A 24,773-nucleotide genomic window follows, 5' to 3' on the forward strand; every position below is an offset into this window, starting at 1 on the left:
AGCCAGACACTGCTGGAATGCTTTTCAGTTTTAAAAACATGAATTAAAAAAAAGAAAACAAACAAACAAACAGAAAAACCCCACAAAACTTCATATGTAGGGATAGTGCATCCAGAAAAGCTACTTATTTTTTTAAATAAGTTTGCCGAGAAGTGGAGTCATATCCATTTCATGCCTAACCAAACAATGAGATCTTTCTAAACTGACTTTTCCAACAACCCTTATGGTTGTGTTATTGCCCTTTTGTGGTAGGGAAGCAGGGCAGAAAAACTCCGGAAAGAGAAGAAGCACCCAGAACTAATCTGCTGACGGCCCGGTGTTGACACCTTGGTCTAGTAACTAGTAACAGGGTCGCAGCAGAACTGTTAAGAGAAAGGAGCCAAGTTGTCTCAGTGGCAGCTGAGAGCTCGACTGTATTAACCAGGCCGATTGGTGGGGTGCCTCAGTAAGAAGGTGCGGTGGGTTCACCTGTGGCCTTTTGTGCCCACCCCTGCTGCAGGCGCACTGGTGGACCAGGGTGTCTTCGAGGAACTAGCACGAGACTATGTCCCCCAGCTGTACGACTGCATGCAGGACCTGGGCGTGATTTCTACCATCTCCCTGTCTTGGTTCCTCACACTGTTTCTCAGCGTGATGCCCTTTGAGAGTGCAGTTGTGGTTGTGGACTGTTTCTTCTATGAAGGAATCAAGGTGATATTCCAGTTGGCCCTGGCTGTGCTGGATGCGAACGTGGACAAGCTGTTGAGTTGTAAGGACGACGGGGAGGCCATGACCGTTTTGGGAAGGTAACGGACAAAGCCTCACTTCACTGTTGTTATTGTTGTTAAAGATTTTATTTATTTGAGAGAGAGAGAGCGCCTAAGCAAGCCAGGGGAGGAGCAGAGGGAGAGGGACAGGCAGACTCCATGCGGAGCCTCGGGGCTTGATCTCATGACCCTGAGATCATGACTTGAGCCAAAATCACGAGTCAGGTGCTGAACCGACTGAGCCACCGAGGCGTCCCCTGAGCCTCGCTTTGAAAACCTCCTCTGGTTTCTTCTTGGAATTCGCCTTCTGTCTTTCTCCTTGGTTTCCTGAGTTTTAATGGGCTTGATGGAAATCAGAATGCCCACATTTGTCTGTGGCTGAGGTTTTATTTTCATGCGCTGTGTCTCCAGAAGAATTTCATTCTGTTCCTAAGGAAAGTCTAGTCTTTTCTAAAATGCTGAGTTTGTAGAATGCGGGGCAGAGAACTATAATGGGAGAATTCCAAACCAGCCTCTGGTGACTTCTGATTCATTTCTTTGTTCAGGTATTTAGACAGTGTGACCAACAAAGACAGCACACTGCCTCCCATCCCTCACCTCCACTCCCTGCTCAGTGATGACGTGGAGCCCTACCCTGAGGTAGACATCTTCAGACTCATCAGAACGTCTTATGAGGTGGGTCTCGTTTCCTGCCTGAGTGTCACAGTGCTCTGAGGGTGCTGGGTGGGACTCTGCTGGGTGTGTGGCACCCACTTCCATCACTAACAACGGGTATACCTGCTTCCTTTCACCTTCGGAGAACTAATTGCCAAAGCGAACAGCCGCTTTCCAGCTGACAGCTTTGAGCCCCAGAGATCGGAACTGAATGGGAGCCTAGGACTCAGGCTGGGTCTCAGGCCGTAGAGCAGATGGCATGACAAACTCTGACCCTCTAGTCCTCTGCCATGCCCACCCTGAAGCCGGACCAAGTAGCAGCTCAGATTCATCTCTGAGCGTATTGCGGAAGGGCTGTGGAGAGCAGGCATGGCGGGGTTGACCTTTGTGCATCAGTTCACTTCCCGTTCTCATGCCAAGTACGTAAGTCTTCTCCGAAGAAAACAAGCCGGTTCTCTTGAGTCCAAGACACATGGAATAGTCTGTACCATCCTAGAGAAGAACAAGAGTCCTCGTACTTCTCTAAATTGCTGTGGGGGAGGAGGCCTTCTGGTTCACAATGACCCTGGATCTAGTTCTGATTCTCAGAATAGAACTAATGAGCTTCTGGGGCGAAGGAGGCAGTGTGATGTGCTCAGTGGCATTTGGTGCTGTGGAGCCCCAAGGACTCAAGTGTCCATAATACCTAATCGTTTCTTCATTTCCTGATCCTTGGCTCGGAAAACTTGTATAGAAATGATCAGTAAGAAAGAGCATGACTCTTCTGCTGAGCACACTCGGCCCTCACAGGTGTTTTGGAGCTGTAGGAATGTCAGCATTCCAACCAGGAACAGCCTGCATTAGGGGAGAAAGAGTGAGGGACAAGGTCAGAAAAAGCCTCTCTTAAAGAGAATAAAAAATTTGGTGCTTTTGAAAATACTGGTATAGATCCAGAGATCTTTTCAGAAATGTATGTCCTTTTACTCATAAAGGGGGCAAGACTGATCATTTATTATTTATAAAAATTTTCATTGACACTCAATACATATTGAAAACAAAACATTTTTTATATCTTTTAGAATCCCAAAAGTAATGCATGTTTATTTTTTAAAATGTAGAAACTGGAAAAATGGGGAAGAATAAACTTTATTCTATAAACTATATCATGTCTTCCTTCAAGTATGTTCCTATATTTGCAAAATACACTGAAAAAAATAAGCCTCTACTAAAAAGTGCTGTGAAACATCCTATTTTTCATTTAAAATATACCGTGAACACTCTGTAATATATTAAATATTAATTAAAGCCATAGTGTTTTAAAATTTTAAATTCAATTAAATATAGTATTATTAGTTTCAGAGGCAGAGTTCGGTGATTCATCAGTCTTACATAATACTCGGTGCTCATTACATCACGTGCCCTCCCCGGTGTCTGTCACCCAGTTACCCCATACCTTCACCCCCCTTCCCTCCGGCAACCCTCAGTTCATTTCCTGTGATTAAGAGTCTCTTCTGACTTGTCTTCCTCTCTGGTTTCTTCTTGTTTCATTTTTTTCCCTCTCTTCCCCTATGATCCTCTGCCTTGTTTCTTAAATTGTGCCTACCAGTGAGATCATATGATAATTGTCTTTCTCTGACTGACTTTATTTCACTTAGCATAATACTCTCTAGTCCTATCTGCATTGTTGCAAATGGCAAGATTTCATTTTTTGATGGCTGAGTAGTATTTCATGGTATATATGTATGTATAAACCATATCTTCTTTACTCATTCATCTGTTGATGGACATCTGGGCTCTTTCCATTGGTTGTAAAGCCATAATTTTAATAGATTATTAATATTCTGTTTTAATGAAGTACCAAAATTTATTTAACTGGTCATTTTTGTTGGACATTTATTTTGATTACTTCTGAATTTTCAGTATTTTATGGCAAACTTACATGGTATGATTATATATATGTTATATATATTGATACATATTCTGTATTCTGTGATAAACTTGTTTGCAAAAATCACATCTCTGATTATTTTCTTAAAGTCCATTCTAAGGAATAGGTCTATAGCAATAGATCAAAATGTATGAATTATTTCCAAGCTCCTAGCATATACTATCCAATTTCTATAAAGATTATACCAATTTGTATTTCCACTAGTGGAGATTAAGGATGGCTGTTTCACTTCAGTCTCTCCAGAACTGGTTATTATCATAATGCAATAAAGAAACATCATTGCCTCAGCACTTTTGGGTAACACTCTGTTGGAAATTTTGGATGGTTATTTTTTTAGAAAAAGAGCCCATGTGATTAGAGGCAATGGTTATTATCATAGCAATAGGTTGTTTTTCTAAAGGCATCCCCTGGAACCTTTACTGTTAAGAGAATTCTGGACCAAAGTCATAAATCTTAGTATTTGGAAACTCAGCTTTATTCTTGACAGCAGATTAGCTAACATGCTGAGGTCAGCACTTGAGCCAGTTTTAATCGGAAAGAGAAGAGAATGGAGGCAGGACCAAGGGTTGGTTTCCACTTACATCCTGTCTGGCTGATCCCTAATGGTGGCCCTTTGGTTGCCAAACATCCTGTCACAGGATACAGCAGCAGTTTCCTTCCGTTGCCTGGATAGACCCCTTTTATTTATACCAACACCTGTATTACCTGGTCTTTGAATGCATAATAACTGGGTTTTTTTTCTTTACTTCGCATCGCTGCACTGCTCATAGGTCTCTCATGGCTCCCCAGTGCCTTACAGTTCAACCTAAAGAGACCACCACAAACCCTTGCTTCTCTCTCTTTTTCCCTCCTAGCCATTACATTGGTGGTTCTCAGTCTCACCTATGCATTAAAATCACTTACATTTTTTTTTCAAAGTCAAGTGAATTCCCAGGTTCCATTCCGGACCTATTAAATCCATATCTTTGGCATGAAGCCTAAGAAATAAGTCTTTTTTGGAAGCTCCCCAGATGGTTCCAGTACCCGGTGAGGGTTGAGAATCCCTGCCCTACATGCAGAATGGGGCCGCTTGTCACGGAAGCTGTTGATAACCTGGTTTGAACTGAGGCACGATGCCAGTCCTCCGAGGCACGTGGTACATTTATTCCCATGCTTCAGGATACTCAGCTAGGAAGATAGAAAGTAGGAAAAACACTGAAAGTACTTTTAGCTTTGAGGTCTCATCAAGGACTCCCCCGGTGGCTGGAGGTTGGTTAGGTATGGATCAGATTTCTCCCAATGAGATAATTTAAAGTTCTCCCAAGACCCTACTGGATGGAATTGTACAGACAGTTTGAAAGGTAGTGGTGTTCTTTGAGGGCCCCCTGTGTGAGGCTCTGCAGTCGTCAGAGTTATACAGAAGTGCGACACAACGCCCCACCTTCAGGTTCGACTCATAGACCAAGGTGACCCTCCTTACAGGCACAGGGGCACCTGAATAACCTTACAGCAGACACATGACCACCATGGAATTTCTTCGTGTTCCAGAAACCCAACCCAGTGGGTCGAATCTGAGAAAAGCAGGGAAAGGATGCAGCTAATAAAACACAGGGAGGCATTTGTGCCGGACATGCACTTACGAAAGTCCCAAATAGTGTGTTGAACTTATTAATGATAACCACAAAAGTTACCTCTCGCTGAGAGCCTACCTTGGGCAGGGTGCTGGGTACTTCCCAGATAGCCCCACCAAGTAAATAGTAACGCATTTTTTTAAATTAAAGATTTTATTTATTTATTTATTTGACAGAGAGAGAGAAATCACAAGTAGGGAGAGAGGCAGGCAGAGAGACAGGGAAACAGGCTCCCGGCTGAGCAGAGAGCCCGATGCGGGGCTCGATTCCAGGACCCTGAGATCATGACCTGAGCCGAAGGCAGAGGCTTAACCCACTGAGCCACCCGGGTGCCCCAATAGTAACCCATTTTTAAGGTGAAAATGGAAGTTGAGAGACATTGAGTTAGTTTTTCCAGACCACACAGCTGGAAAGTGGCTCTCTAATATTAAAGCTAGAGCCCATGGGATTTGTCTGGATAGAACAGAGATGGAATTGTAAGGGTACATATGGACATGAGGTCAGTTGGTCCAGGAGAGGCTGGCAAGTGGGGAGTCTTGAAACCACTGATTGATTTGCAAGGCACTGAACAGCCCCTTGGAAGCTGAGGAGAGTTTTTCTTCAAGGGCATTAGTTCTGCTCCCCGTGCAATAAATTGGAGTGGGGAGACCTGAAGGAATAGGCTAGCAAAGATGATATTATAGTTGTGTCAGCGGGGGAAAACCCGGGAGATACAAGAACACTGTTTGTTTATCCATTTGCTGAAAAAATATTTAGGATGTTAAAAGTGCTTATCTTATCCCGGGCCCTGAGCATACATTATCAACACCTGGTGTGAATATTTTTTCTTTCTTGATCTTTAAAATATAGAGGTTTTCCAGCACAGTAGAAATCCCAAGGTTAACCCAATGTATTTCTATGACCCATCACACAGTCTAAAAGTTATCAACATTTTTCTGACCTCTTTCATCTAAGTCACTTTTTTTTTTTCCTGGAGTGTTTTCAAGCAAACTCTAGACAGTATACTATTTTACTTGTAAACTCTTCTTTATGTATCTCTAACGGGAAGGATTTGGGGCCTTCATTGCTAATGCCTGGCTTTGACTTCCAAGTCTAATTCTTTTCTTTCCTCCAAGTTTAATTCTTTTTTTTTTTTTTAAGATTTTTATTTATTTATTTGACTGAGAGAGAGCACAAGTAGGCAGAGAGGCAGGCAGAGGGAACGGGAGAAGCAGGCTCCCCGCTGAGTAGGGAGCCCCATGTGGGGCTCTATCCCAGGACCCTGGCTGGGATCATGACCTGAGCTGAAGGCAGAGGCTTAACCAACTGAGCCACCCAGGTGCCCCCAAGTTTAATTCTTAAAAGGCTATTCATTCCTCAAAAAAAAAAAAAAAAGAAGAAATGTAGCTAAATTAGTTAATACCAGTTGCTAATGAAACCTAAGCTATTACATGAGTACATTTTGCCTGATCTATAGATAGATGCCTTTTTTCTTGTGCATTTGCCAACATTCCTAGGAGTAATAACAGCTCCCATATAATAGTTGTTTGGCCTGTGTAACTCACAGACTCCTTACCCAACCCAAAGAGGTAGGAATAATTTTCCGTCTTTTGCTGATAAGGAAGCTGAGTCTCATCAGTTTTCATGAAACTTCTGTGGAATGTGAGACTCGCATCCCTATCTGACCATGAAATTGTAGCCTTGCTATAATACCCGGCTGTCAGAAACTGACTCCTTTATAGAAGCCAAAGTTTTTATTAACAGACTTGTGGATTTGGGGGTTTTGTTTTGTTTGTTTTGTTTTGCTTTTTAGAGAGGGAGAGGGGGCGTGGGGGAGAGGGAGAGGAAGAGAGAGAATCTTAAGCGGGCTCCATGCCCAGCACAGAGTCTGATGCGGGGCTCCCCCTCACGACCCTGAGATCATGACCTGAGCCAAAATCAAGAGTCAGACACTTAACTGACTGAGCCACCAGGCGCCCCAATGGTGTATTTTTTAAAGAAGATGCTCTAGAGCAGGTGGCAAGGTCCCATAACTGCGCACGTGGGCAGACACCCAAGTGGGCAGCAGGTGAAGGAGTGGGGAAAAGTGGCCTCGGGGTGCTAAGTGGTGAAGGCCTGCTTGGCGGTGGGGCAGTCTCTCTGCCTCTGGAGATGAGGAGCCACCGTTGCTGAAACCTCTGATTTTTTTCAAGAGAACTCAGCAGTCATGATTTTATTTGAATTGTCCCAATTTTCAAAATACTCTCTTTGCCAAACATGCCACGGTCTCTCTAGCCTACTGGCTGCCTCCTTATAACTTATACAACTTTTAAAATAAATTTGGGACACCTGCGTGGCTCAGTCGGTTAAGCATCTGCCTTCAGCTCAGGTCATGATCTCAGGGTTCTGGGATCGAGCCCCGCATCGGGCTCCTTGCTCAGCGTGGAACCTGCTTGTCTCTCTGCCTACCATTGTCCCTGCTTGTGCTTTCTCTTTCTCTGTCTGACAAATAAATAAAATCTTTTGAAAATTAAATCCATTCATTCGCTCATTCATTCTAGGTAAATATATAATGGTAAAGGGCATTGTGCTTTGACTTTTCCATGCCCTGTCAGAATCACTGATCCCAAGACTGGGAGTCAGGTTGTATTTTTCTGCCCATTTTGCAGATGATAGAACCCAGAGAGGTTAAGTAACTTGTCCAAGGTTTCTCGGTATGTTGGAGCTGAGATTCAGTTCCCAGTTCTGTTCGTCTCTACTGCTCTCGTCACTTCTTACGTTTTTTTTTTTTTTTTATGTATTTGACAGAGATACAAGTAGGCAGAGAGGCAGGCAGAGAGAGTGAGAGGGAAGCAGGTTCCCTGCCGAGCAGAGAGCCCGATGCGGGACTCGATCCCAGGACCCTGAGACCATGACCTGAGCCGAAGGCAGCGGCTCAAACCACTGAGCCACCCAGGCGCCCCCACTTCTTACGTTTTAACTAGCAGGTTCAAGCTAGCTGATAATTAATCAGTTCACCTGAGCTATTTTACAATGAAGCTGACCAAAGTGTTTTTTCTACAAAGTTTTTCTCGTATGACCATGGCTTTTCCAAGCCTTTCCGCTAGGCAGAGATCTCGAGAGAATTAGTACCTTGAGGAGCACAAATTTGGTTATAAAATAAGGCCCTGCTTTCTGACAAGGCGTTATGAAGGTGATGCATGGGTATGAATACTGTCCCGAGTTGAGAGTTCTTTAAAGGTCAGAGGACTCTAGAGAGGCAACCCATTCAGCAAACATGCGACTCCAACAAGCAAAGTGTTCACACTTCCTATCCTGATTCCTTCTTATCTTCCTCCTCATCCTTCTCTTTCCTCCACTGGAATACCACCGCCCCACCCAAGACACACATGCACGGGACAGACAGATGCCACCACCCCAGAAGAAGGCAGGGGGCAGTTTGGGGGAAATACTCCTTCAGCTGTTTGAGTGTCCCAGCCTCCCACAACTTCACGCTGTTTTTTCCTCAGCCCAGAGGCTCACATCCCATCTGTTCTCCTCTCACCTCCAAACCACTCTTCCAAAGCAAAGCCTCACTCTCCTAGACATTTGGAGATTTTGGACCAGAGAAAAGACCCTCAGGTGTGAATGGGGTTCAGTCCTTTGGCTAATCCCAGGAAAATAAGTACCCATAAATTAAGAAACATTGAAGAGGCACTTTTGAGCATAGTTTCAATGAAATACTCTTACATAAAAACAAAAGCTGTTTTAGAAACAATGCTACCTTTTTGTTTCCATAAATTTCCCTGTGGTAGGCAGACTTGTTCAGATCCTTCCATGGACTTACAGCCTGAACTAAGTTTTGTGTTTGTTTGTTTTGTTTTTTGTTGTGGGGTTTTTTGGTTGTTTTGTTTTGTTTTTAGGCTGCAGCATTTGAATATTTTTAGCTCTCTCTGGAGGATTTAGAAAAGAGGAGCCTGGGTGGCTCAGCGGGTTAAGCCTCTGCCTTAGGCTCAGGTCATGATCCCAGGGTCCTGGGATTGAGTCCTGCATCGGGCTTCTTGCTCGGCAGGGAGCCTGCTTCTCTCTCTGCCTCTGCCTGCTTTTGCTCTCACTCTCTATCCCCCTCTCTCTCTCTCTAACAAATAAATAAAATCTTTAAAAAAAAAAAGGAAAGAAAGAAAAAAGAAAGGAGGACCCTATTGAAGTTGGTGGAGACTGGACCTCGTGGTCTCTTTCTCAAGTCTGTCTCTGTTCTCCATCATCCCTGTCTTCTCAGCAATGTAAGGGAGAGCTTGGAGGGAGGAAGGAAGTCACAGGGAGGCTGCCCAGGAGGAAGGAAGTCACAGGGAGGGCGAAGGGAGCTCTTGTCTGCTCAGGAACCATGGTGGGGCCAGGAGACGCCAGAGAACATGAACTGGGAACTTGAGACAAACTGGTCCCCACATCATTCCTTTATCTGAGCCACTTGCTCCTTGTCCCAAGTCTGCGCAGCAAGAATGGGAACGTGTGCACACAGGAGGGGTGAAGTGGTATGAAATGATAAAGGGCCAAATGCCTAGCTGTTAGCCACTCTAGGCAACCCTGGGGGAGGGGCAACGCAGCAAAAAGAGGAAGCTCTGCCTGCATTGAAGATGCGTCTCAGCTCATGAAGACGTTAGAAATTCGATTGGAAAATTAGAAACAGGCTACAGAAATATTTGGATAAAAATTGAGTGGGAGAAGAGATGTACATGAGATGGATTATTTTGTTTAGTGTCTAAAGAAGAGTAGATTTTTAGAAAAATAAAATAATTTTAGGCTCCTTCACCCTCATCACTAAATTCTTTCTGTTAGAAAAGGATTGTTACATTAGTGAATTAGTTCTTTTCACGGAACTGAAAGGCGCCACCTGGGAGAGAGTATTACACCTGGGCCCGTGTTTCAGGTCATGGGGAATGTTTAGCTCCAGGGTCTACTGAGCCACCTTTTGCTGGCCCTGTCTTTCGCATTTCATTCTGTCAGAGTCCCTGCAAAAGGTGGGAGAGAAAGGGGGAGAAGGGAAGAGGGAGGGACCCAGTCATTCTCATTGCTCATTTCCTTGAGACACCCTCCAGAAATAGCCAGTCAGGAACTTGGAGTCCGTGGTTTCCTTTTAGGTTGGGACTGTTTGCTTCAGATGGAAGAGTCCTTTTATTTCCATTGTGTTCCGTCTGCAGCCAGTCCCAGGGAGAGGGTCCTGCCTACCAAACAGCGGGATCCATATCTAGTTGAGGAACAACTAGATCTAGTTAATTAAATATAAATATATAGGGCTCTTTGAAGGTCAGGCTTGGGAGGAAATAATTCTTTCTCAAGCAATCTGCAAAGATTATCAAGTCAGTGTTTAATATTAGTGACTATTATTGGTAGTTTATCTTTTTTTTTTTTTTTCCCTTTTTATTTATTTATTTATTTTTTTCAGCGTAACAGTATTCATTCTTTTTGCACAACACCCAGTGCTCCATGCAAAACGTGCCCTCCCCATCACCCACCACCTGTTCTCCCAACCTCCCACCCCTGACCCTTCAAAACCCTCAGGTTGTTTTTCAGAGTCCATATATCTTTTAAATTTATTTTTTATTTTATTTTTAAAGATTTTATTTATTTACTTATTATTTATAAGAGAGTGAGAGCATGAGCAGGGGGCGGGGCAGAGGGAGAGGGAGAAGCAGACTCCCCGCTGAGCAGGGAACCCAACGCGGGACTCAATCCCAGAACACTGGGATCATGACCTGAGCTGAAGGAAGATGCTTAACTAACTGAGCCACCCAGGTGTCCCTATATTGGTACTTAATACATCTGTCTCTAACAACTGTTGTACAGGACAGTTTTGGGATCTCATTTTTCAGAGTAACACGCTGAGGTTCAAAGGACCCAACTGGATTGTGTAGTCACACTAATTAGTCAAAGAACATGAATCTGAGTCAGATTTTGTATAGCTCCAAAAATCTATGTTCCAATCTACGCAGAGACAGGGAAGAATGTACTGTTAGAGAGAATGTAGGTTGATGGAGTTATGAACCTGGTGTCTGAACCTCAGACTTGCGGCTCAGCCCCTACGGAACTCTGGGTCACTTATTTAACCTCTGTGAACCTTAGTTTTCCCATCTATAAAATGGAAATGACAGTACCAACTCACAAGGTTATGGTAAGGAGCCCATGACATGGCCTATAATGGCTCTGCCAGTTGTAGGTACAATAAAATTGAGTTTCCTTCTGTCTCACAACAGTGTTTTCTCGTTGTTAATCAAAGGCGTACTGTGCCCAGTTTGAAGTAACCCCAGCTCTCTGTCGTTAGCATGTCCATTTCAGTAAATACTTTACCAGCTCTGTAGACGGGCGAGTTAATAGTTTCTGTTAAACTTGTGATTGCTTGTCTCTGAAATGGGGAGGAGGAAAGCGCTTTCTTCCTGGTATTATCATGGGGATTCAATATATTTGGCGACTATTTGTCGAACACGTACTAAATCAACCCTGTCCTCTGCTCCAGGGGACACAGTGTCTGCCCTCATTTAGTGAGCAGGGGTCGGGGGGAACGCGGTATAGGTATAAGAAGTAAAAACCAAACATGAGGTCAAATGATAAATTCAAGAAGCACAGCAGAGTAAAAGGTGGATGTGCTGTTTCTCTGAAGGTTTGTTCTGGTGAAGTGACATTTAGCCAGGATCCAAATGACGTGGGGAAGCAAGCCCATGGATTGCACGTTCCAGGTCGAGAGGTTAGACAGCTCCCAGGTCCCGGCTGGCAAGGGAGCCTGCATGACACGTTTGAGGAGCAGCAGGAGCCCGCTGTGACTGGAGGAAGGAGCAAAGGGCTGGTGGCAGGTGATCGGAGAGGTAGCTGCTGAAGCAGGGAGAGCGTGTGGGGCTTGTCAGCCTTAGTGAAGACTTGGAATCTGACCTGCTGTAAAGCACCTGGTGTTTTCAGCAAAGTAGTGTCATTGGACACGGATTTTAGACAGAACACTCTTACTTCTGGAAGAAATAGAAAGGTGCAAGTCTTCGAGGGAGCAAGATCAGTTCGGAGGCTGTGGTAAGAGCAATAGAGGCTTAGACTAGCGTGGTGACAGGAGAGGGGGTCAGCAGTGACGGGAGTCCCCAAGGAGTAGGTGCTGATAGAGAGGAGAGGTCTAAAGACAAACCCTGGAGCTCCCCAGGTTTTAGAGAGGGGGAAGTTGTGCAGAGGAGACAGAAGAAGTAGCCAGTGAGGAATGAGGAGAACCCGGAGGATGGGATTAAGTGGAATTAAGACAGAACCATGAATTTTGCCAGGCACTCTAAGGAGCAGCTTATAAGTGTTAGATCTTGTATTACTTGGAGTGCAGACTAGGCATTCCAACCGACTCCAAAATAGAGTTAAACAGGATAGAAATTTGTTTGTCTCTCACTTTTAGTCTGCGTAGGTGTTTCAGGACTGTGTGCAGCTCAGTGGTATCAGGGACCCAGGCTATTTCTTACTCACTCGTAAGAAATGTCTTATCCCCACAGGAAGGAGATAGGGTGGGTGTGCTCCGCTCCTTTCATGGACTCTTGTCCATGAAGTTTCTACTCACATCCTGTTAGCCAAGGTCTAGTCACCTGGCCATAGGCCACAGGGGAAACTGGGAAATAGCCTTTCACTGAACATCTGGGTAGTCACCAAAATTTTGAGCTATATACATGAAGGGAGAACAGATTGGGAAGACAACGGCCAGTCTGTGTGACAACCATTAGGTACGTCTCACAATAGCCTTGGCTAGATAAGGCCAGCCCTCATTTCATAATTTCAAAAAGCGCAGCGCTCTCTCTACCGATGTATTCTTAAACGCAACGGTAATTTCTCAACTCTCTGATTATCACTCACTTTTCAGATTGATCCATCATGTTCTGTCCTAAAATGTTACACCATAACTTCAAAGCCACTCTTTCACTTAGAAATAATTATAGATTCAAGGGAGGTAACAAAGAATTGTACAAAGAAGTCATGAGCCCTTTTCCCCCAGCTCCCAGCCCCCCTGCCCCAGTGCTAACAACCCAAACAACCTTATTCAGATCTCACCAGTTACATCTGCATCTGTGTGTGTGTGTGTGTGTGTGTGTGTGTGTGTGTAGCTCTATGCAGTTTTGTCACGTGCATAGTCTTGCGTAACAACCACGGTAGTCAGTATACTCAAGTGTACCATCACCGCAAGACTCTGTCATATTACCCTTTATAGCTGCATCCACCCTTCCCTCACCCTATTGCTAATCCTGGCACACATTAATCTATTCTGTCTCTCTATAGTAATGTTATTTCATGATTATTACATAAACAAAATACACGATATGCAGTCTTTTGAGATGTCTTTTTTCTTCATTATAATTTCTATGAGGTTCATCCTTGTTATTTTATATAAAATACTTGTGGGTTTTTTTTAATCCTATTTCTTGGGTAGGATTCTGTGGTACAGATGTCCATAGGCACTCTTTAAACCCTCTGTTTAACATAGTCCTATAACTGTTAGATCAATACGAGCATCCTAGAAATGCCCTTTGTGTCCTCTTCCTGTCACTGTCCATCCATCCAAAGACAGTAATTCTCCTGACTTTTAATACCGCAGGCTAATTGTGTTTGCATTTGAACATCCTTCACAAATGTATAATTCCATTTAGGTTGAATGAGCTCTTTTGGTTCTGGTTTATTTTGTTTAACATCATGATTGTGAGGTTTATCGAAATGGTTCATTTTCATTGCTGTGTAGTAATCTATTGTGTGATAATGCCACAATTTATTTATCTGCTCTACTGTTAACAAGCATTTTAGTACTTATTTGCTTTTGGCTACCAGTGGCATTGTGAATATTCCGGCATATGTCTTTTGTAAAAACATATATACTTTTGGGGGGGAGGTACTTAGGATTTGGTGTGTCGTAGGTATATATATCTACTCAGATTTAGTAGATACTGCAGACAGATTTCCCAAACGGTTGTACCAGTTGACACTCTGAGCGGCAACATATGAGGGTTTTGGTTGTACCATAACCTTGTCAACACTTGATATTATCTGTCAACTTTTTCTTTATCCTTCCAATGTGTTGAACCATGGCAGCCATTGCTTCCATGGGTCACGCTTCGTGCTTTAAGCAGAACTTCTTTATTTTTCTTTTGCACCATTAGGAGATAGAAAACTTTGTATATTCTTTCTCAGTCTTCAGATTGAAAGGCTCATTTGGCTTTTGAAGTTTCATTCAACAAACATTTGGGTAATAGGAGGCATTTTGGAGTTTGGAAAGGTAGCTAGCCCACAGTGTCTGCCATCCAGAGGTAATGTGGGTTTCTGACCGAGGACAAATGCTACTGAGCTGGAGAACAGGAACAGAGAGCCTCATACAAACATTTCTTTTGACCTCCCAGGCTAATAGTAAGCTTCAGGTACTTCCTTTGTTCTTGTCAAGAAAATTCTTCCTTTGGAGCATTTTTTTCTTACACAAATGGCCCTTGTAGGCTTACTTAACCTTTTCTTCTCTATTAAGTGCTGTCGATTTGAGCAAGACCCATTTGACTTTGACATGTATTTCAGTTAAGAAGCATGAGAATTTCCTGTTATTTGCTTTGGTTGCTAAATTGCTTTTCAAATAAATGAAGGTATAGTCTAGGATGCCTGTCCTTTCACAAGAATTGTCTTCTCTGTGTCCGGATTGTGTCTCCATAAAGCTTGCAGATATGATACTATGTACTTTGGCAGATTTCTCAGAAATACCACTATTGCTCCCTTCTAGAAATTTGGAACCATCCGGGCAGATTTGATTGAGCAGATGAGATTCAAACAGAGACTGAAGGTGATCCAGACGCTGGAGGATACCACAAAACGGAACGTGGTAAGTCCTTTGAAAAACAGCAGGTGCCCTTCACGCTCCATAAACTCCTGCTGGACAGACTGAGATGGTTTAAAAGAAGAAAATCAGAACTTTTCCACTATAATATCTTTGAAATTGTGTGATTCATTGTGTCGACTTTCTTATAGGTCCGGACAATTGTGACGGAAACTTCCTTTACCATTGATGAGCTGGAAGAACTCTATGCTCTTTTCAAGGTGAGTTTCAAAGCAAATCCATGTATAGCCAGGGGAATAAAAGAGTTCACTTTAATGATTCAGTTAGTTCTAGGTTTTTCTGTTAAATGGATAAGGGACAGCATGAAGATCAAAATGCATAAATATGTAGAACTGAGAGTAAAAAACGGAATGCTTAGTATGAGAAGTAAACATATTCTTATCAGTCATTTAAGCCAATGTGGTAGCTCTATTCCACTCCATGTAATATTTTAGCTGTTTCCTTGGACTTGACCAAAAAGGGTATTACTTTATAATACTCATGGGAATGATGGCAATTGAGTTTAAATGCTGCCTGAAATTATTGTAAGTTGTGATTTTTTTTTTTAAATTTTAAGCTGTATTAAAGCACCTTTAGAGCTTTCCTATCTTAAACTATGTTAAAGCACACTAAAAAAGAACTATGTAGCTAGAGTCAGAATAAGGCTGTACAGCTGTCTAAGGAAAAGGTGGTTGGTTAAATTTCTGTGGTTTTCATTCCATAATTCAGTCCATACCAATCTTAGTCCTGAATGACAAAACATTTTATTAGTAAATAAAACAAAGTAGATTTTTTTTTCTTCTAGAACAAAATACTTTGTCCTAACTATCATTATCACCTCATAGGCAAAAATGTGGCTGTGAGCAGGAGAAAACTTTTAAAAAGATGTCTTTTATGCTGATGCCATGTTTATCTGATTTCTAATTTGGGCAGCTTCTTTTTTGTAGTGCCTTTTACTGCCAGAGCTAAACTTGACTCTTTGGAAGACTGCAAAGATGGCAGGAAGCATAAAACAACAAAGATCTGGGTTGAATACTAATAGCTCTTAGAATCGGGGGATGTGATAGCTGAGAATGTTTTTACTAATATTCCTGCTTGCTTGTTAGCTACTGAAGAGCACCTCTCCTTTATTTTATATTTTCATCATTTTTTAAATATTATATTTATTTGTCAGAGAGAGAGGGAGCGCAAGCAGGGGCAAGTGCAGAGGGAGAAGCAGGCTCCTCACTGAGCAGGAAGCCTGATGCCGGGCTCAATCCCGAACCCCGGGATCATGACCTGAGTGAAGGCAGATGCTTAACTGACTGAGCCACCCAGGCACCCCACCTCTATTGTATTTCTTTTTGTTTCACTGGTGCCTACTGTAGTGTCTCTGCCTGGCAGGTGTTCTGAACATGTGTGTTGAATAGATAAATTAGTGATCAGTTACTCATACAAGCTCATAATCTCTGCTTGTTTCTGATGTGGGTGCAAAGAGATTGAGGTCTCACAGCTGGTTAGTGATGCCCATCGTGTAGCCCGGCAGTGTGACTGGCAGAGTGGACCCCACCCTCTCCCCCATCAGCCTCTATTTGGCACTTGGTGGTGAAGTCTTTCTAGTGTGCCAGCCCTCTCATATTTTATCCATACACCTTAACTAACTGCTCAGTATAAGCTGGTTATACCTAAGAAAGGGTCCCTCTTGGTTTCACAAAGGAAAAATGCAATGAGCCAACCTGGATCAAAACAAAAAGATACAAGGATCCAGTTAAGATCAGATTTTAAAGGGATGCTGAGGACCAGAAGAAATGTGCTTGGCGGGATGGTAGGGGATAGAGCTGGGCTTTGGGGTAAGTGAACAGAAGTGAGAGTAGCAGCTGGAGGCAGCAAGACCATGAACAGGTAACAGGAAGGACATTGACATTAGAAAGAGGAGGCTGCCCTTGGGGGATGCCCGGGAAAGGAGGATGAGGCCGGTTGTGTGCAAGTCCCAGATGTGGAGTTTGCTGAAGCCATGACTTCTTACCTGGGCACTCCCGCACCATCTGGTTGCGCACCATCAGGTATCAGGTGTGTCCTGTGGACCCTGATGATATGTCTGAAGAAAACACACTGCCCTGAGACTCCGAAGCCCTGCCCTAAGCCTGTGTTCACAAACAGGAGTTCCCCAAACCTGCCCAGCTCCCCAAGAAAGAATCTGAGACTTGGTGTCGGGGCTGGGAAGGAGCCTTAAGAGATACTGTGGAAACCAAGATAAAAACTTCAGTTATGGACTCTCTTTTGAGTCTTTGAAACACTTTAATTGGCCTTAAATCACTAGAACAAACATTGAGGCATCAGTATTTATCAGACCCTCTGCCAGTCTCTTTAGTCCTTCAAACAGCTAGTTTCCAGGATGGAGTGGGGGGTTTTCTCCAGATAGAAAGGAAAGATGCAGTCCTTTCCCGAGGAGCTCAGAAACTTGGTAAGCCACTAAGCCTACACCTGCAACTAATGTAACATTGTGTGTCAGCTATACTAAAATTTAAAAAAATAATAATATAAAACTAAAAAGTTAAACTTGGAGGAAAAAGGTGCAAAGGCTGCCACCTTGAGGCACATTTGATGGAAAATGTAGTTCAAGGCCCCTTTGCCCTAGTTTATCTCGAACTCTCTAAATACATCCTTTGGTCCTTTTTGGATGTCTATGTCCCTGGTCTCCACATGACAGAGTATGGGGGCAATCAAGGAACAGGCTGGTATTCTCCTGATGGTTGGGAACACCGTGAAAGTGCTTGGACCCACATTCAAGCCTGGTTGCGGAGTAACTTGAATGCTTTAGTTAGAAGGAAATGCTCTGGGCAACCTTTATCCATAGCTCAGGTAAAGAGGACCCCTGGGGAGAGGGAGGATCACCAACCCCGCCCCCCCCAACAGAGGGCTTTCGGGAATCCCCTTCCAGCTCAGTCCTTGCGGCCTGCCTCTCTCTGACAGCCCGCCCTCTGACCTCACCACCAGGAATGCAGTCCCTAAGCCCTGGTGAAATCTGATGGCTTCCTTCATTCTCCAGAGGCTGCCTTGTGGAAACCTGGCTTTGGCTCTGCTTCCCACCTCTCCTCCTTCCTCTCTCGCCTACTCCCACTTCTCTCTTTCAGTCCATTAGCTGTGATTCCCAGTAAACAATTGTGAAGACACATTTGGGCTTTGCTGCTTTCGAAGTGAGAGCAAAATCAAAGTACCGCGCACAACGACTGACTCCCCCCTTACACAGCTCCCAGGCAAGGGGGAAAGATCGGATTGGAAAGTGCTTTTGTTCTATTGCAATATTTATATGTTACTGTTGTGAAATACTCAGATAGTACAATAGGGAATAAGGTAAAAATAAAGTCCTCCTTTTCATGCCCCTTCCATCTCTCCCATCTACCATCCAGAGCTAACTGGAAATGTCAGGGGAGGGGTGTCCTTCTGGGCTTTTCTGTTATGAGTTTTATCTTTGTGGTCTTCCTAGAATGGATGGGTACACATATCTACCAGATTTAATACGACTTATGAGTAAGAGGCTGCCTTGTTTCCAAGGAAAGAAACAGGAAGCTTTTTGTTGTTTCCAGAGGTCTATTCTCCTCACCCTGGTGGTTCCTACTCGTAATTTTTCTAGAGCTCTTTTCAGATGTGCGCAATAAGAAGACAGCGTATTTGTCGCTTGAGTACTGTGACTATGCTATTTATGTCACTTCGGTGACCAAGACTCAGGGGGTGCATGGGACAGTGAACTAGGAATTCAGAAACCCCCGATATCATCATGCTTCTGCTCTGAGGAGCGAGTTGACCTTCTGAGAGCCACTCAGCCTCCGGGCTTCCTCATCCTCACCTAGAAAACATGGTGGTCTGATTAAATTACAGAACCTTTTCACGTTAACATTCTATCTAACTTTTTTAAATAACAAAATTGTGTGTCTTTTCACAGGAGTTATTTTTTTAAATGCTTGTGAGTGTGTGTGTGAGGAGGAGAAACAGAGGGCCATGGGCAGTGATGTGGGGTGGGCGGGGGGGGTCCCTTTCTTCACCTGCCTCCAGGAATGGAACTGGACCTTCCATACCAGATGTAAGCTGCAGAGGGGGTCCACGTGGAGTTAGTGGGTGGTCGGGCAGAGATCTGTGTAGAACAAGGAGAGGACAAGGAGCCCTGACACCAGAGCACCACGCCCCAGGAGATGCACACGGGTTGACGGGTTGACTGAAAGCCCTTTTCCAAACGTCAGGCAGGGCCTTTTCTTCCTGGTATTTGCTATGAGATCGCAACCCCATCAATCCTCCTGTTCTTTCCTTTTCCAGGCGGAGCATCTCACCAGCTGCTACTGGGGCGGGAGCAGCAATGCACTGGACCGGCACGACCCCAGCCTGCCTTACCTTGAGCAGTATCGCATTGACTTTGAGCAGTTCAAGGGGATGTTTGCTCTCCTCTTTCCCTGGGCCTGTGGAACTCACTCGGAAGTGCTGGCCTCCCGCCTGTTCCAGTTATTAGATGAAAATGGAGACTCTCTGATAAACTTCCGAGAGTTTGTCTCTGGGCTAAGTAAGCAGTGACATTTTTGCGTGACTTTGGAGGGGACCCATGGGTCAGGAACACCTGCCCCACTGCTGGTGGCTCTTGGAGCTGCCCGCAGGGCCCCAGCCCCACATTGCCTCCAAAGATTGGGTTTCTAGGGCAGAGGAACACATTTTAAGGTGTGCAAACTGCCAGTGACATTTTCTGTTGTTTTTTGTTTTTTGTTTTAATTATTTATTTGATAGAGATTGCACAGGCAGTGGGAACAGCAGGCAGAGGGAGAGGGAGAAGCAGGCTCCCTACTGAGTAAGGAGCCTGATGTGATCCAGGGACCCTGGGATCATGACCTGAGCCGAAGGCAGCCGCTTAACCAACTGAGCCACCCAGGGTCCCTGCCTCTTTATTTATTTATTTTAGATCTTATTTATTAGAGCGTGCACACATGCACCCATGCACACACGGGTTGGGAGGAGGGGCAGAAGGAAGGGGAGAAGAGACTCCTTGCTGAGCAGGGAACCCGACGCGGGGTTCGATCTGAGGCCCCTGAGATCATGACCTGAGTAGAAGGTAGACGCTTACCTGACAGAGCCACCCAGCCACCCCTAGTGCTGACATTTCTTTTTAGTGAATGGAGGTACTCTATGATTAAAGCACTGCCTTCTGCATGAGTTAGTTCTCAGTCCTAGTTAAAATACATTATCAGAGAATTTGCAAGACAGTAAAATGTCAAGTTAAACACTGAAACCACAGGCCATGATAACTTTACAAGAGAAAAAGAAATATTTGGGTGGATTGTTTTTCTTTGACAAAAACTATATTTACATTGTATTTCATAAAATTTTATAAAAACATTTCATAATGTCTTTAATGAAGGGTGGAAGAAACCACAGTGCTGCAGTCTAAATGGAGGTCTTTTCTCTCCATTTTACCTGGAGGAAGGATGGTCCATCACGAGCGAGAAACCCCATCTCAGAAGCAGTGCGTGGTTTCTGCCCGTCGGCCTCCCTGACCATGATTCTGCGTTAGCAGGACTGTCCTGTGTTCTTTTGAACTCTTGCTCTGTTTGTAACTGAGCGGAAGATCTATAGCGTAGTAGAGCCTGGCCTGCCAGATAGGAGGTTGTGGTTGTAGCGTGCATTATGGCAGGCTGCCAGAAGGAGAGAAGGAAAAAAAAAGTTGATTCTAGTCGTGCCACTCTGTGACCTTGGCCATGTACTTTAAAACAATATGCCCTAGGAAAGATGAAGGGGTTAGTCATAGAGCCAACGATGATGCCAAAAAAGTGCTCTAACTCTTTAAGAATAATGACTAGAGGGCTTAGAGGCCAGAAGAAGCTGATGGTTTTTAAACAGGCAAAGGGGTATAGCTGAGATGCCCTGAAGAAAAAAATTATTTGTGTAAAGTGCTCCTGTATATGCTTAAAGGGGAACATGGAAAAACTAGCCTTTTTTTTTTTATTTATTAAGATTTTATTTATTTGAGAGAGAGAGAGAGAGAGCACGAGCAAAGGGGAGGGGGAGAAGCAGGCTCCCTGCTGAGACGCGGGGCTCCATCCCAGGACCCCGAGATCATGGCCTGAGTCGAAGGCAGCCATTGAACCAACTGAGCTCTCTGTGTGCCCCAGAACTAGCCATTTTTAAGTGCAGATGCTGTTCGGATGCTTTAGAACTTGTACTTGATCACTAAATCCAAACAGGGGCCTTGTGAGGGGGTAGTAATGGTAACTACCGTTTACCCAGCATCTGCTCTTCTCCAGGTGCTTACCCAATGCTTTATGTACATTTAATCTGCCTTGGGTGCACCACTGCAAAGTTGGAGTTTGGACCCAGGCACTGCAGCGGCACAGTTTGTGCTGTCACTATCATGCTTTATTGCCCACCTGCTTACTGTTGTCATCCCCATTTTCAGTTAAAGAGGTGAAAGCGCCGAAAGGTTCAGTAACTTGCTGGGACGTTAGTTTTCAGCGAGTCGATACTTAACTTCTTATTGAACTGAACAGCTCCGCTTGTACCTGCTGGGCCCAGGATTCAGACAAGGGTATGTCTGTGTGGATCGCTCACCCATTTTTCATTACTCTGTGCTGACGACAGCAAACAGGATATTTTTGGGGGAAGGGGGAGCTCTCGGTTTTTAATTACACAAGTAGCACATAAGTACCTTCCACTTTAAAAAAAGAAAAAGAAAAAAAGAAAAGAAACAATCGAAACAGAGCTAAAGGCCCCTTCGCCCCTCTTTTCATCTTTTCCACCCCAAGGTAACTACTTATTACCAGATTGGTGGCTATCAAAAGGAGATTTTTTTTTTTTTTAAATTAGCTTTGGACAAGGATAAAGAGGAAAAGGAGACCAGTGTGGCATGTAGAAAGTGATAGAGACAAATGTTTAGCTTAAGTTCGGTGACTCCAGTAAGGAAAATTCCCTTTAAAATCTTCAAGAAACGAAAGCTGTCTGGGATAGTGAAAACACTGGGAAAGAGTATTTAGGCTTCTTGGAATGCAGTCGCGTTCTTGAGCAAAGTAAGTCAGTCTCGCCCTAGATACTGGGAGGGAGGATGCTCAGAACTGTTGCTAGTTATGTGGGCCAATTATTAGTTACAGAGACAGAAAAAAAAGAGAAATTCTGTTCAGCCTTTAAAAACTAAAAGATGAATTCTGGGAAAAGATGCATCAGTAATTTTAATGTCAGTCCCCAGAAAGTTCCCTCTAGAAATTCATGAACAGATGGTCTACATGGAATTAGAAATGAAGGATTACTATCAGAAGCCATGAATGAGCTGTGTCTCCTTTTCCAGTTGTGTTGCTGAAAGGCAATCTGTAAATATGTCATGACGCAGCCAGTCATTTGACAGATAACTCATTATACACCAGAAGTGCAAGGGGCACCTGAGTGGCGCAGTCATTAAGCATCTGCCTAAGGCTCAGGTCATGATCCCAGGGTCCTAGGATCGAGCCCTGCATCTGGGTCCTTCCCTCTCTCCGTCTCCCTCTCCATCTCCCACTATTTGTGTTTCCTCTCTCACTGTATCTCTCGCTGCCAAATAAATAAATAAAATCTTAAAAACAAAAAACAAAAAACACAGGAGTATATTGAAGTTGGTGATTGGGTGACTGGCTAAACACTGCCCACCATGTGTTGATGGTTAATGAAATCAGTTTCAGGGGAGAGTTCTCTAGTACATGGGGCTTGATTCTTAACCTCTGACCATTTCTTCATTTGCAAATGAGTTACTGTCAGGATTAAATTAAATACTTCTAGTAGAGTTCCTGGAACAGTGCCTTACTGAAAAGGTTTAGTTATTACTATTACTATGATTACTCTTCATCCCCCTCTACTGGACTCAGTCAGCAACTGAAGTCATAGAAAAGGAGAAAGCCAAATTAAAACTTGTTTAAAAAAAAAAAAAAAAAAAAGACCAATATTGCTCACCAAAGTTTCCAACAAAAGTCTAACGTCTGATATTTTGAGTATTAGGGATCTGAAAGAATGACTTACTATGTGAAGTTGACTCAATAAAGGCCAACCCTGGAAAAAAAAGAGAGAGAGAGAGATAAAAGGCCTACTCAGCTGGTGTGTGGGCTACATGAAGCTGATAGACGGCCAAAACATTAGATGACAAAATGAGATTTAAAAAATAAGACAGGCAGAAATGATGGGCAAAAAATTGGTAAGGATAAACCAGAAATCCTAAATTTTAAGAAGTGATTATTAAAAAAAAAACAAAAAACCTAGGGGTTCCTGGCTGACTCAGTCGATGGAATATACAACTCTTGATCTTGGGGTTGTGAGTTTGAGACCCATGTTGGGTGTAGAGATTATTTAAAAATAAAAAATCTTAAAACACACACACACACACACACACACACACACACATGCACACAAAACCCAAAACTAGCTAGGGTTTTTACCTATGGTATGGTGGGTTCAAGCATGGGATCTAGGGTCAGACAAATCTGAATCCAAATCCTGGGCTTGCTACTTACTAATCTATGACCTTGAACACAGTATTTACCATCAATGAGCTCAACTTTCCTCATCTGTAAAATTGGGATAATATTTATGTCCATCTCGTAGAATTCTTGTGAGAGAAGAGTGAACTGACATGTTAATATGAGACTTAACACAAAGCAAGTAATTAATAACTGTCTGTCATTTTCATGATGAGTATTAACTGGTGTGCAAACATCTTGGGATTTAGTTAAGCATGTGGTCAGTACGAAACTTCACAGTGAAAGAGTATGAAAAGTTGAATGCAGACTCAGGGTCTATTAGTAGAAGAGTCAAGAACAGCTCCACTATTCTCTGAAGTGGACTAGAGGCTTCTGGAACTCTCTCTCCCAGAGAGATATTGATTGACAAGTTGACCCGTAGGGTGGACGTGCATAAAAGTAGGGAAGGTGGAATGTGGAAAATAGACACACTTGCCTTGAAAAGAAGCTTGAGGGAGATAGGTGTGTTATCCTCAAAATCTGAAGGGTTGTTGTATTGAGGCAACAGACCTATTCTGTTTGGCTTTCAAGAGTCGAATAAGGGGAAGAGAAGCAGTTCTAAATCTTTTCTTGAGTCATGGACTCTTGGAGATCTAATAAGGACGTTTTCTCCCCCCACAAAATGACATATGTACATAGAGACAAAATTGTACATTTTAGGGGCTTCATGGACTTTCTGAAGTTGAGATTGCAGGTTAAAGATCCTCAGACTAAAACAAAAATTGCAGAACTTTGAGTATGTAAAGAATACATTGGTGGAATGGAATGCCTCTGGTGGTGATGAGCTCCCTGTCTTTGAGAGTGTTCAAGCAGGTGCTAGACTCTCCTGGCTTTCATGAAGGAGGATAGATGCCTACATTTAGGGGAACACAGACAAGACAACCCCTGATGTTCCTGCTAACCCAGATTCTGTGATTCCTCTTTTCCCAAAACTGATTATTCTTCAACTAGGTGCTCTGAGACTAGATACTTTACAGAGGATTTTCTGATTCCTGAAATACTTATGGACCTTAAAGGAAGAAGTAACAGGGTTCTTTCGATTGAAGTGATGGTCACATAGTGGCAGGTAGATTAGGATGAATTAAGCTGAAGAAAGAATCCCAAAAACAACTAAAAGGGATTTCTTTTTTTTCTTTAAGATTTTATTTATTTGACAGAGATCACAAGTAGGCAGAGAGAGAGAGAGAGGAGGAAGCAGGCTCCCTGCTGAGCAGAGAACCCAATACGGGGCTCAATCCCAGGACCCTGAGATCATGACCTGAGCCAAAGGCAGAGGCTTTAACCCCTGAGCCACCCAGACGCCCTAAAAGGGATTTCTACAATGAGTTATTGGAAGCAATCTCAAACATATTTTGAGATTATTTCTGAATTCCGTTAGAGTGTTGAGACCCATACGATTTTTTTAATTAGTAACACCTTTATTATGTGCCAGCCACTATTCTAAGCATTTTATACATGTTAGCATGTTTAATTCTCGCATTCCTTTGATCCTGATGTCAAGACCACTGGTAGAATCCTCTCTTTATCATCCGGCCTGATATAGGGGAAACTGAAGTAGAG

At 43.5% G+C, this 24,773-nt stretch overlaps 1 protein-coding gene across 1 annotated transcript in view; it reads left to right on the plus strand.

The window, feature by feature from the left end:
* TBC1D9 (TBC1 domain family member 9) overlaps positions 1 to 24,773 on the plus strand; it is a 125,843-nt gene that overhangs the window by 93,216 nt on the left and 7,854 nt on the right. Inside the window, exons 12-16 of the mRNA XM_045996808.1 lie at positions 500 to 785; positions 1,292 to 1,421; positions 14,632 to 14,730; positions 14,877 to 14,945; positions 19,015 to 19,255. Of these exons, the coding sequence (XP_045852764.1) occupies positions 500 to 785; positions 1,292 to 1,421; positions 14,632 to 14,730; positions 14,877 to 14,945; positions 19,015 to 19,255 (825 nt within the window). The remainder of the gene's footprint in view (positions 1 to 499; positions 786 to 1,291; positions 1,422 to 14,631; positions 14,731 to 14,876; positions 14,946 to 19,014; positions 19,256 to 24,773) is intronic.

The sequence above is a fragment of the Meles meles genome, chromosome 2 (genome assembly GCF_922984935.1).
Source record: "Meles meles chromosome 2, mMelMel3.1 paternal haplotype, whole genome shotgun sequence".
Classification (NCBI taxonomy): Eukaryota; Metazoa; Chordata; class Mammalia; order Carnivora; family Mustelidae; genus Meles; species Meles meles.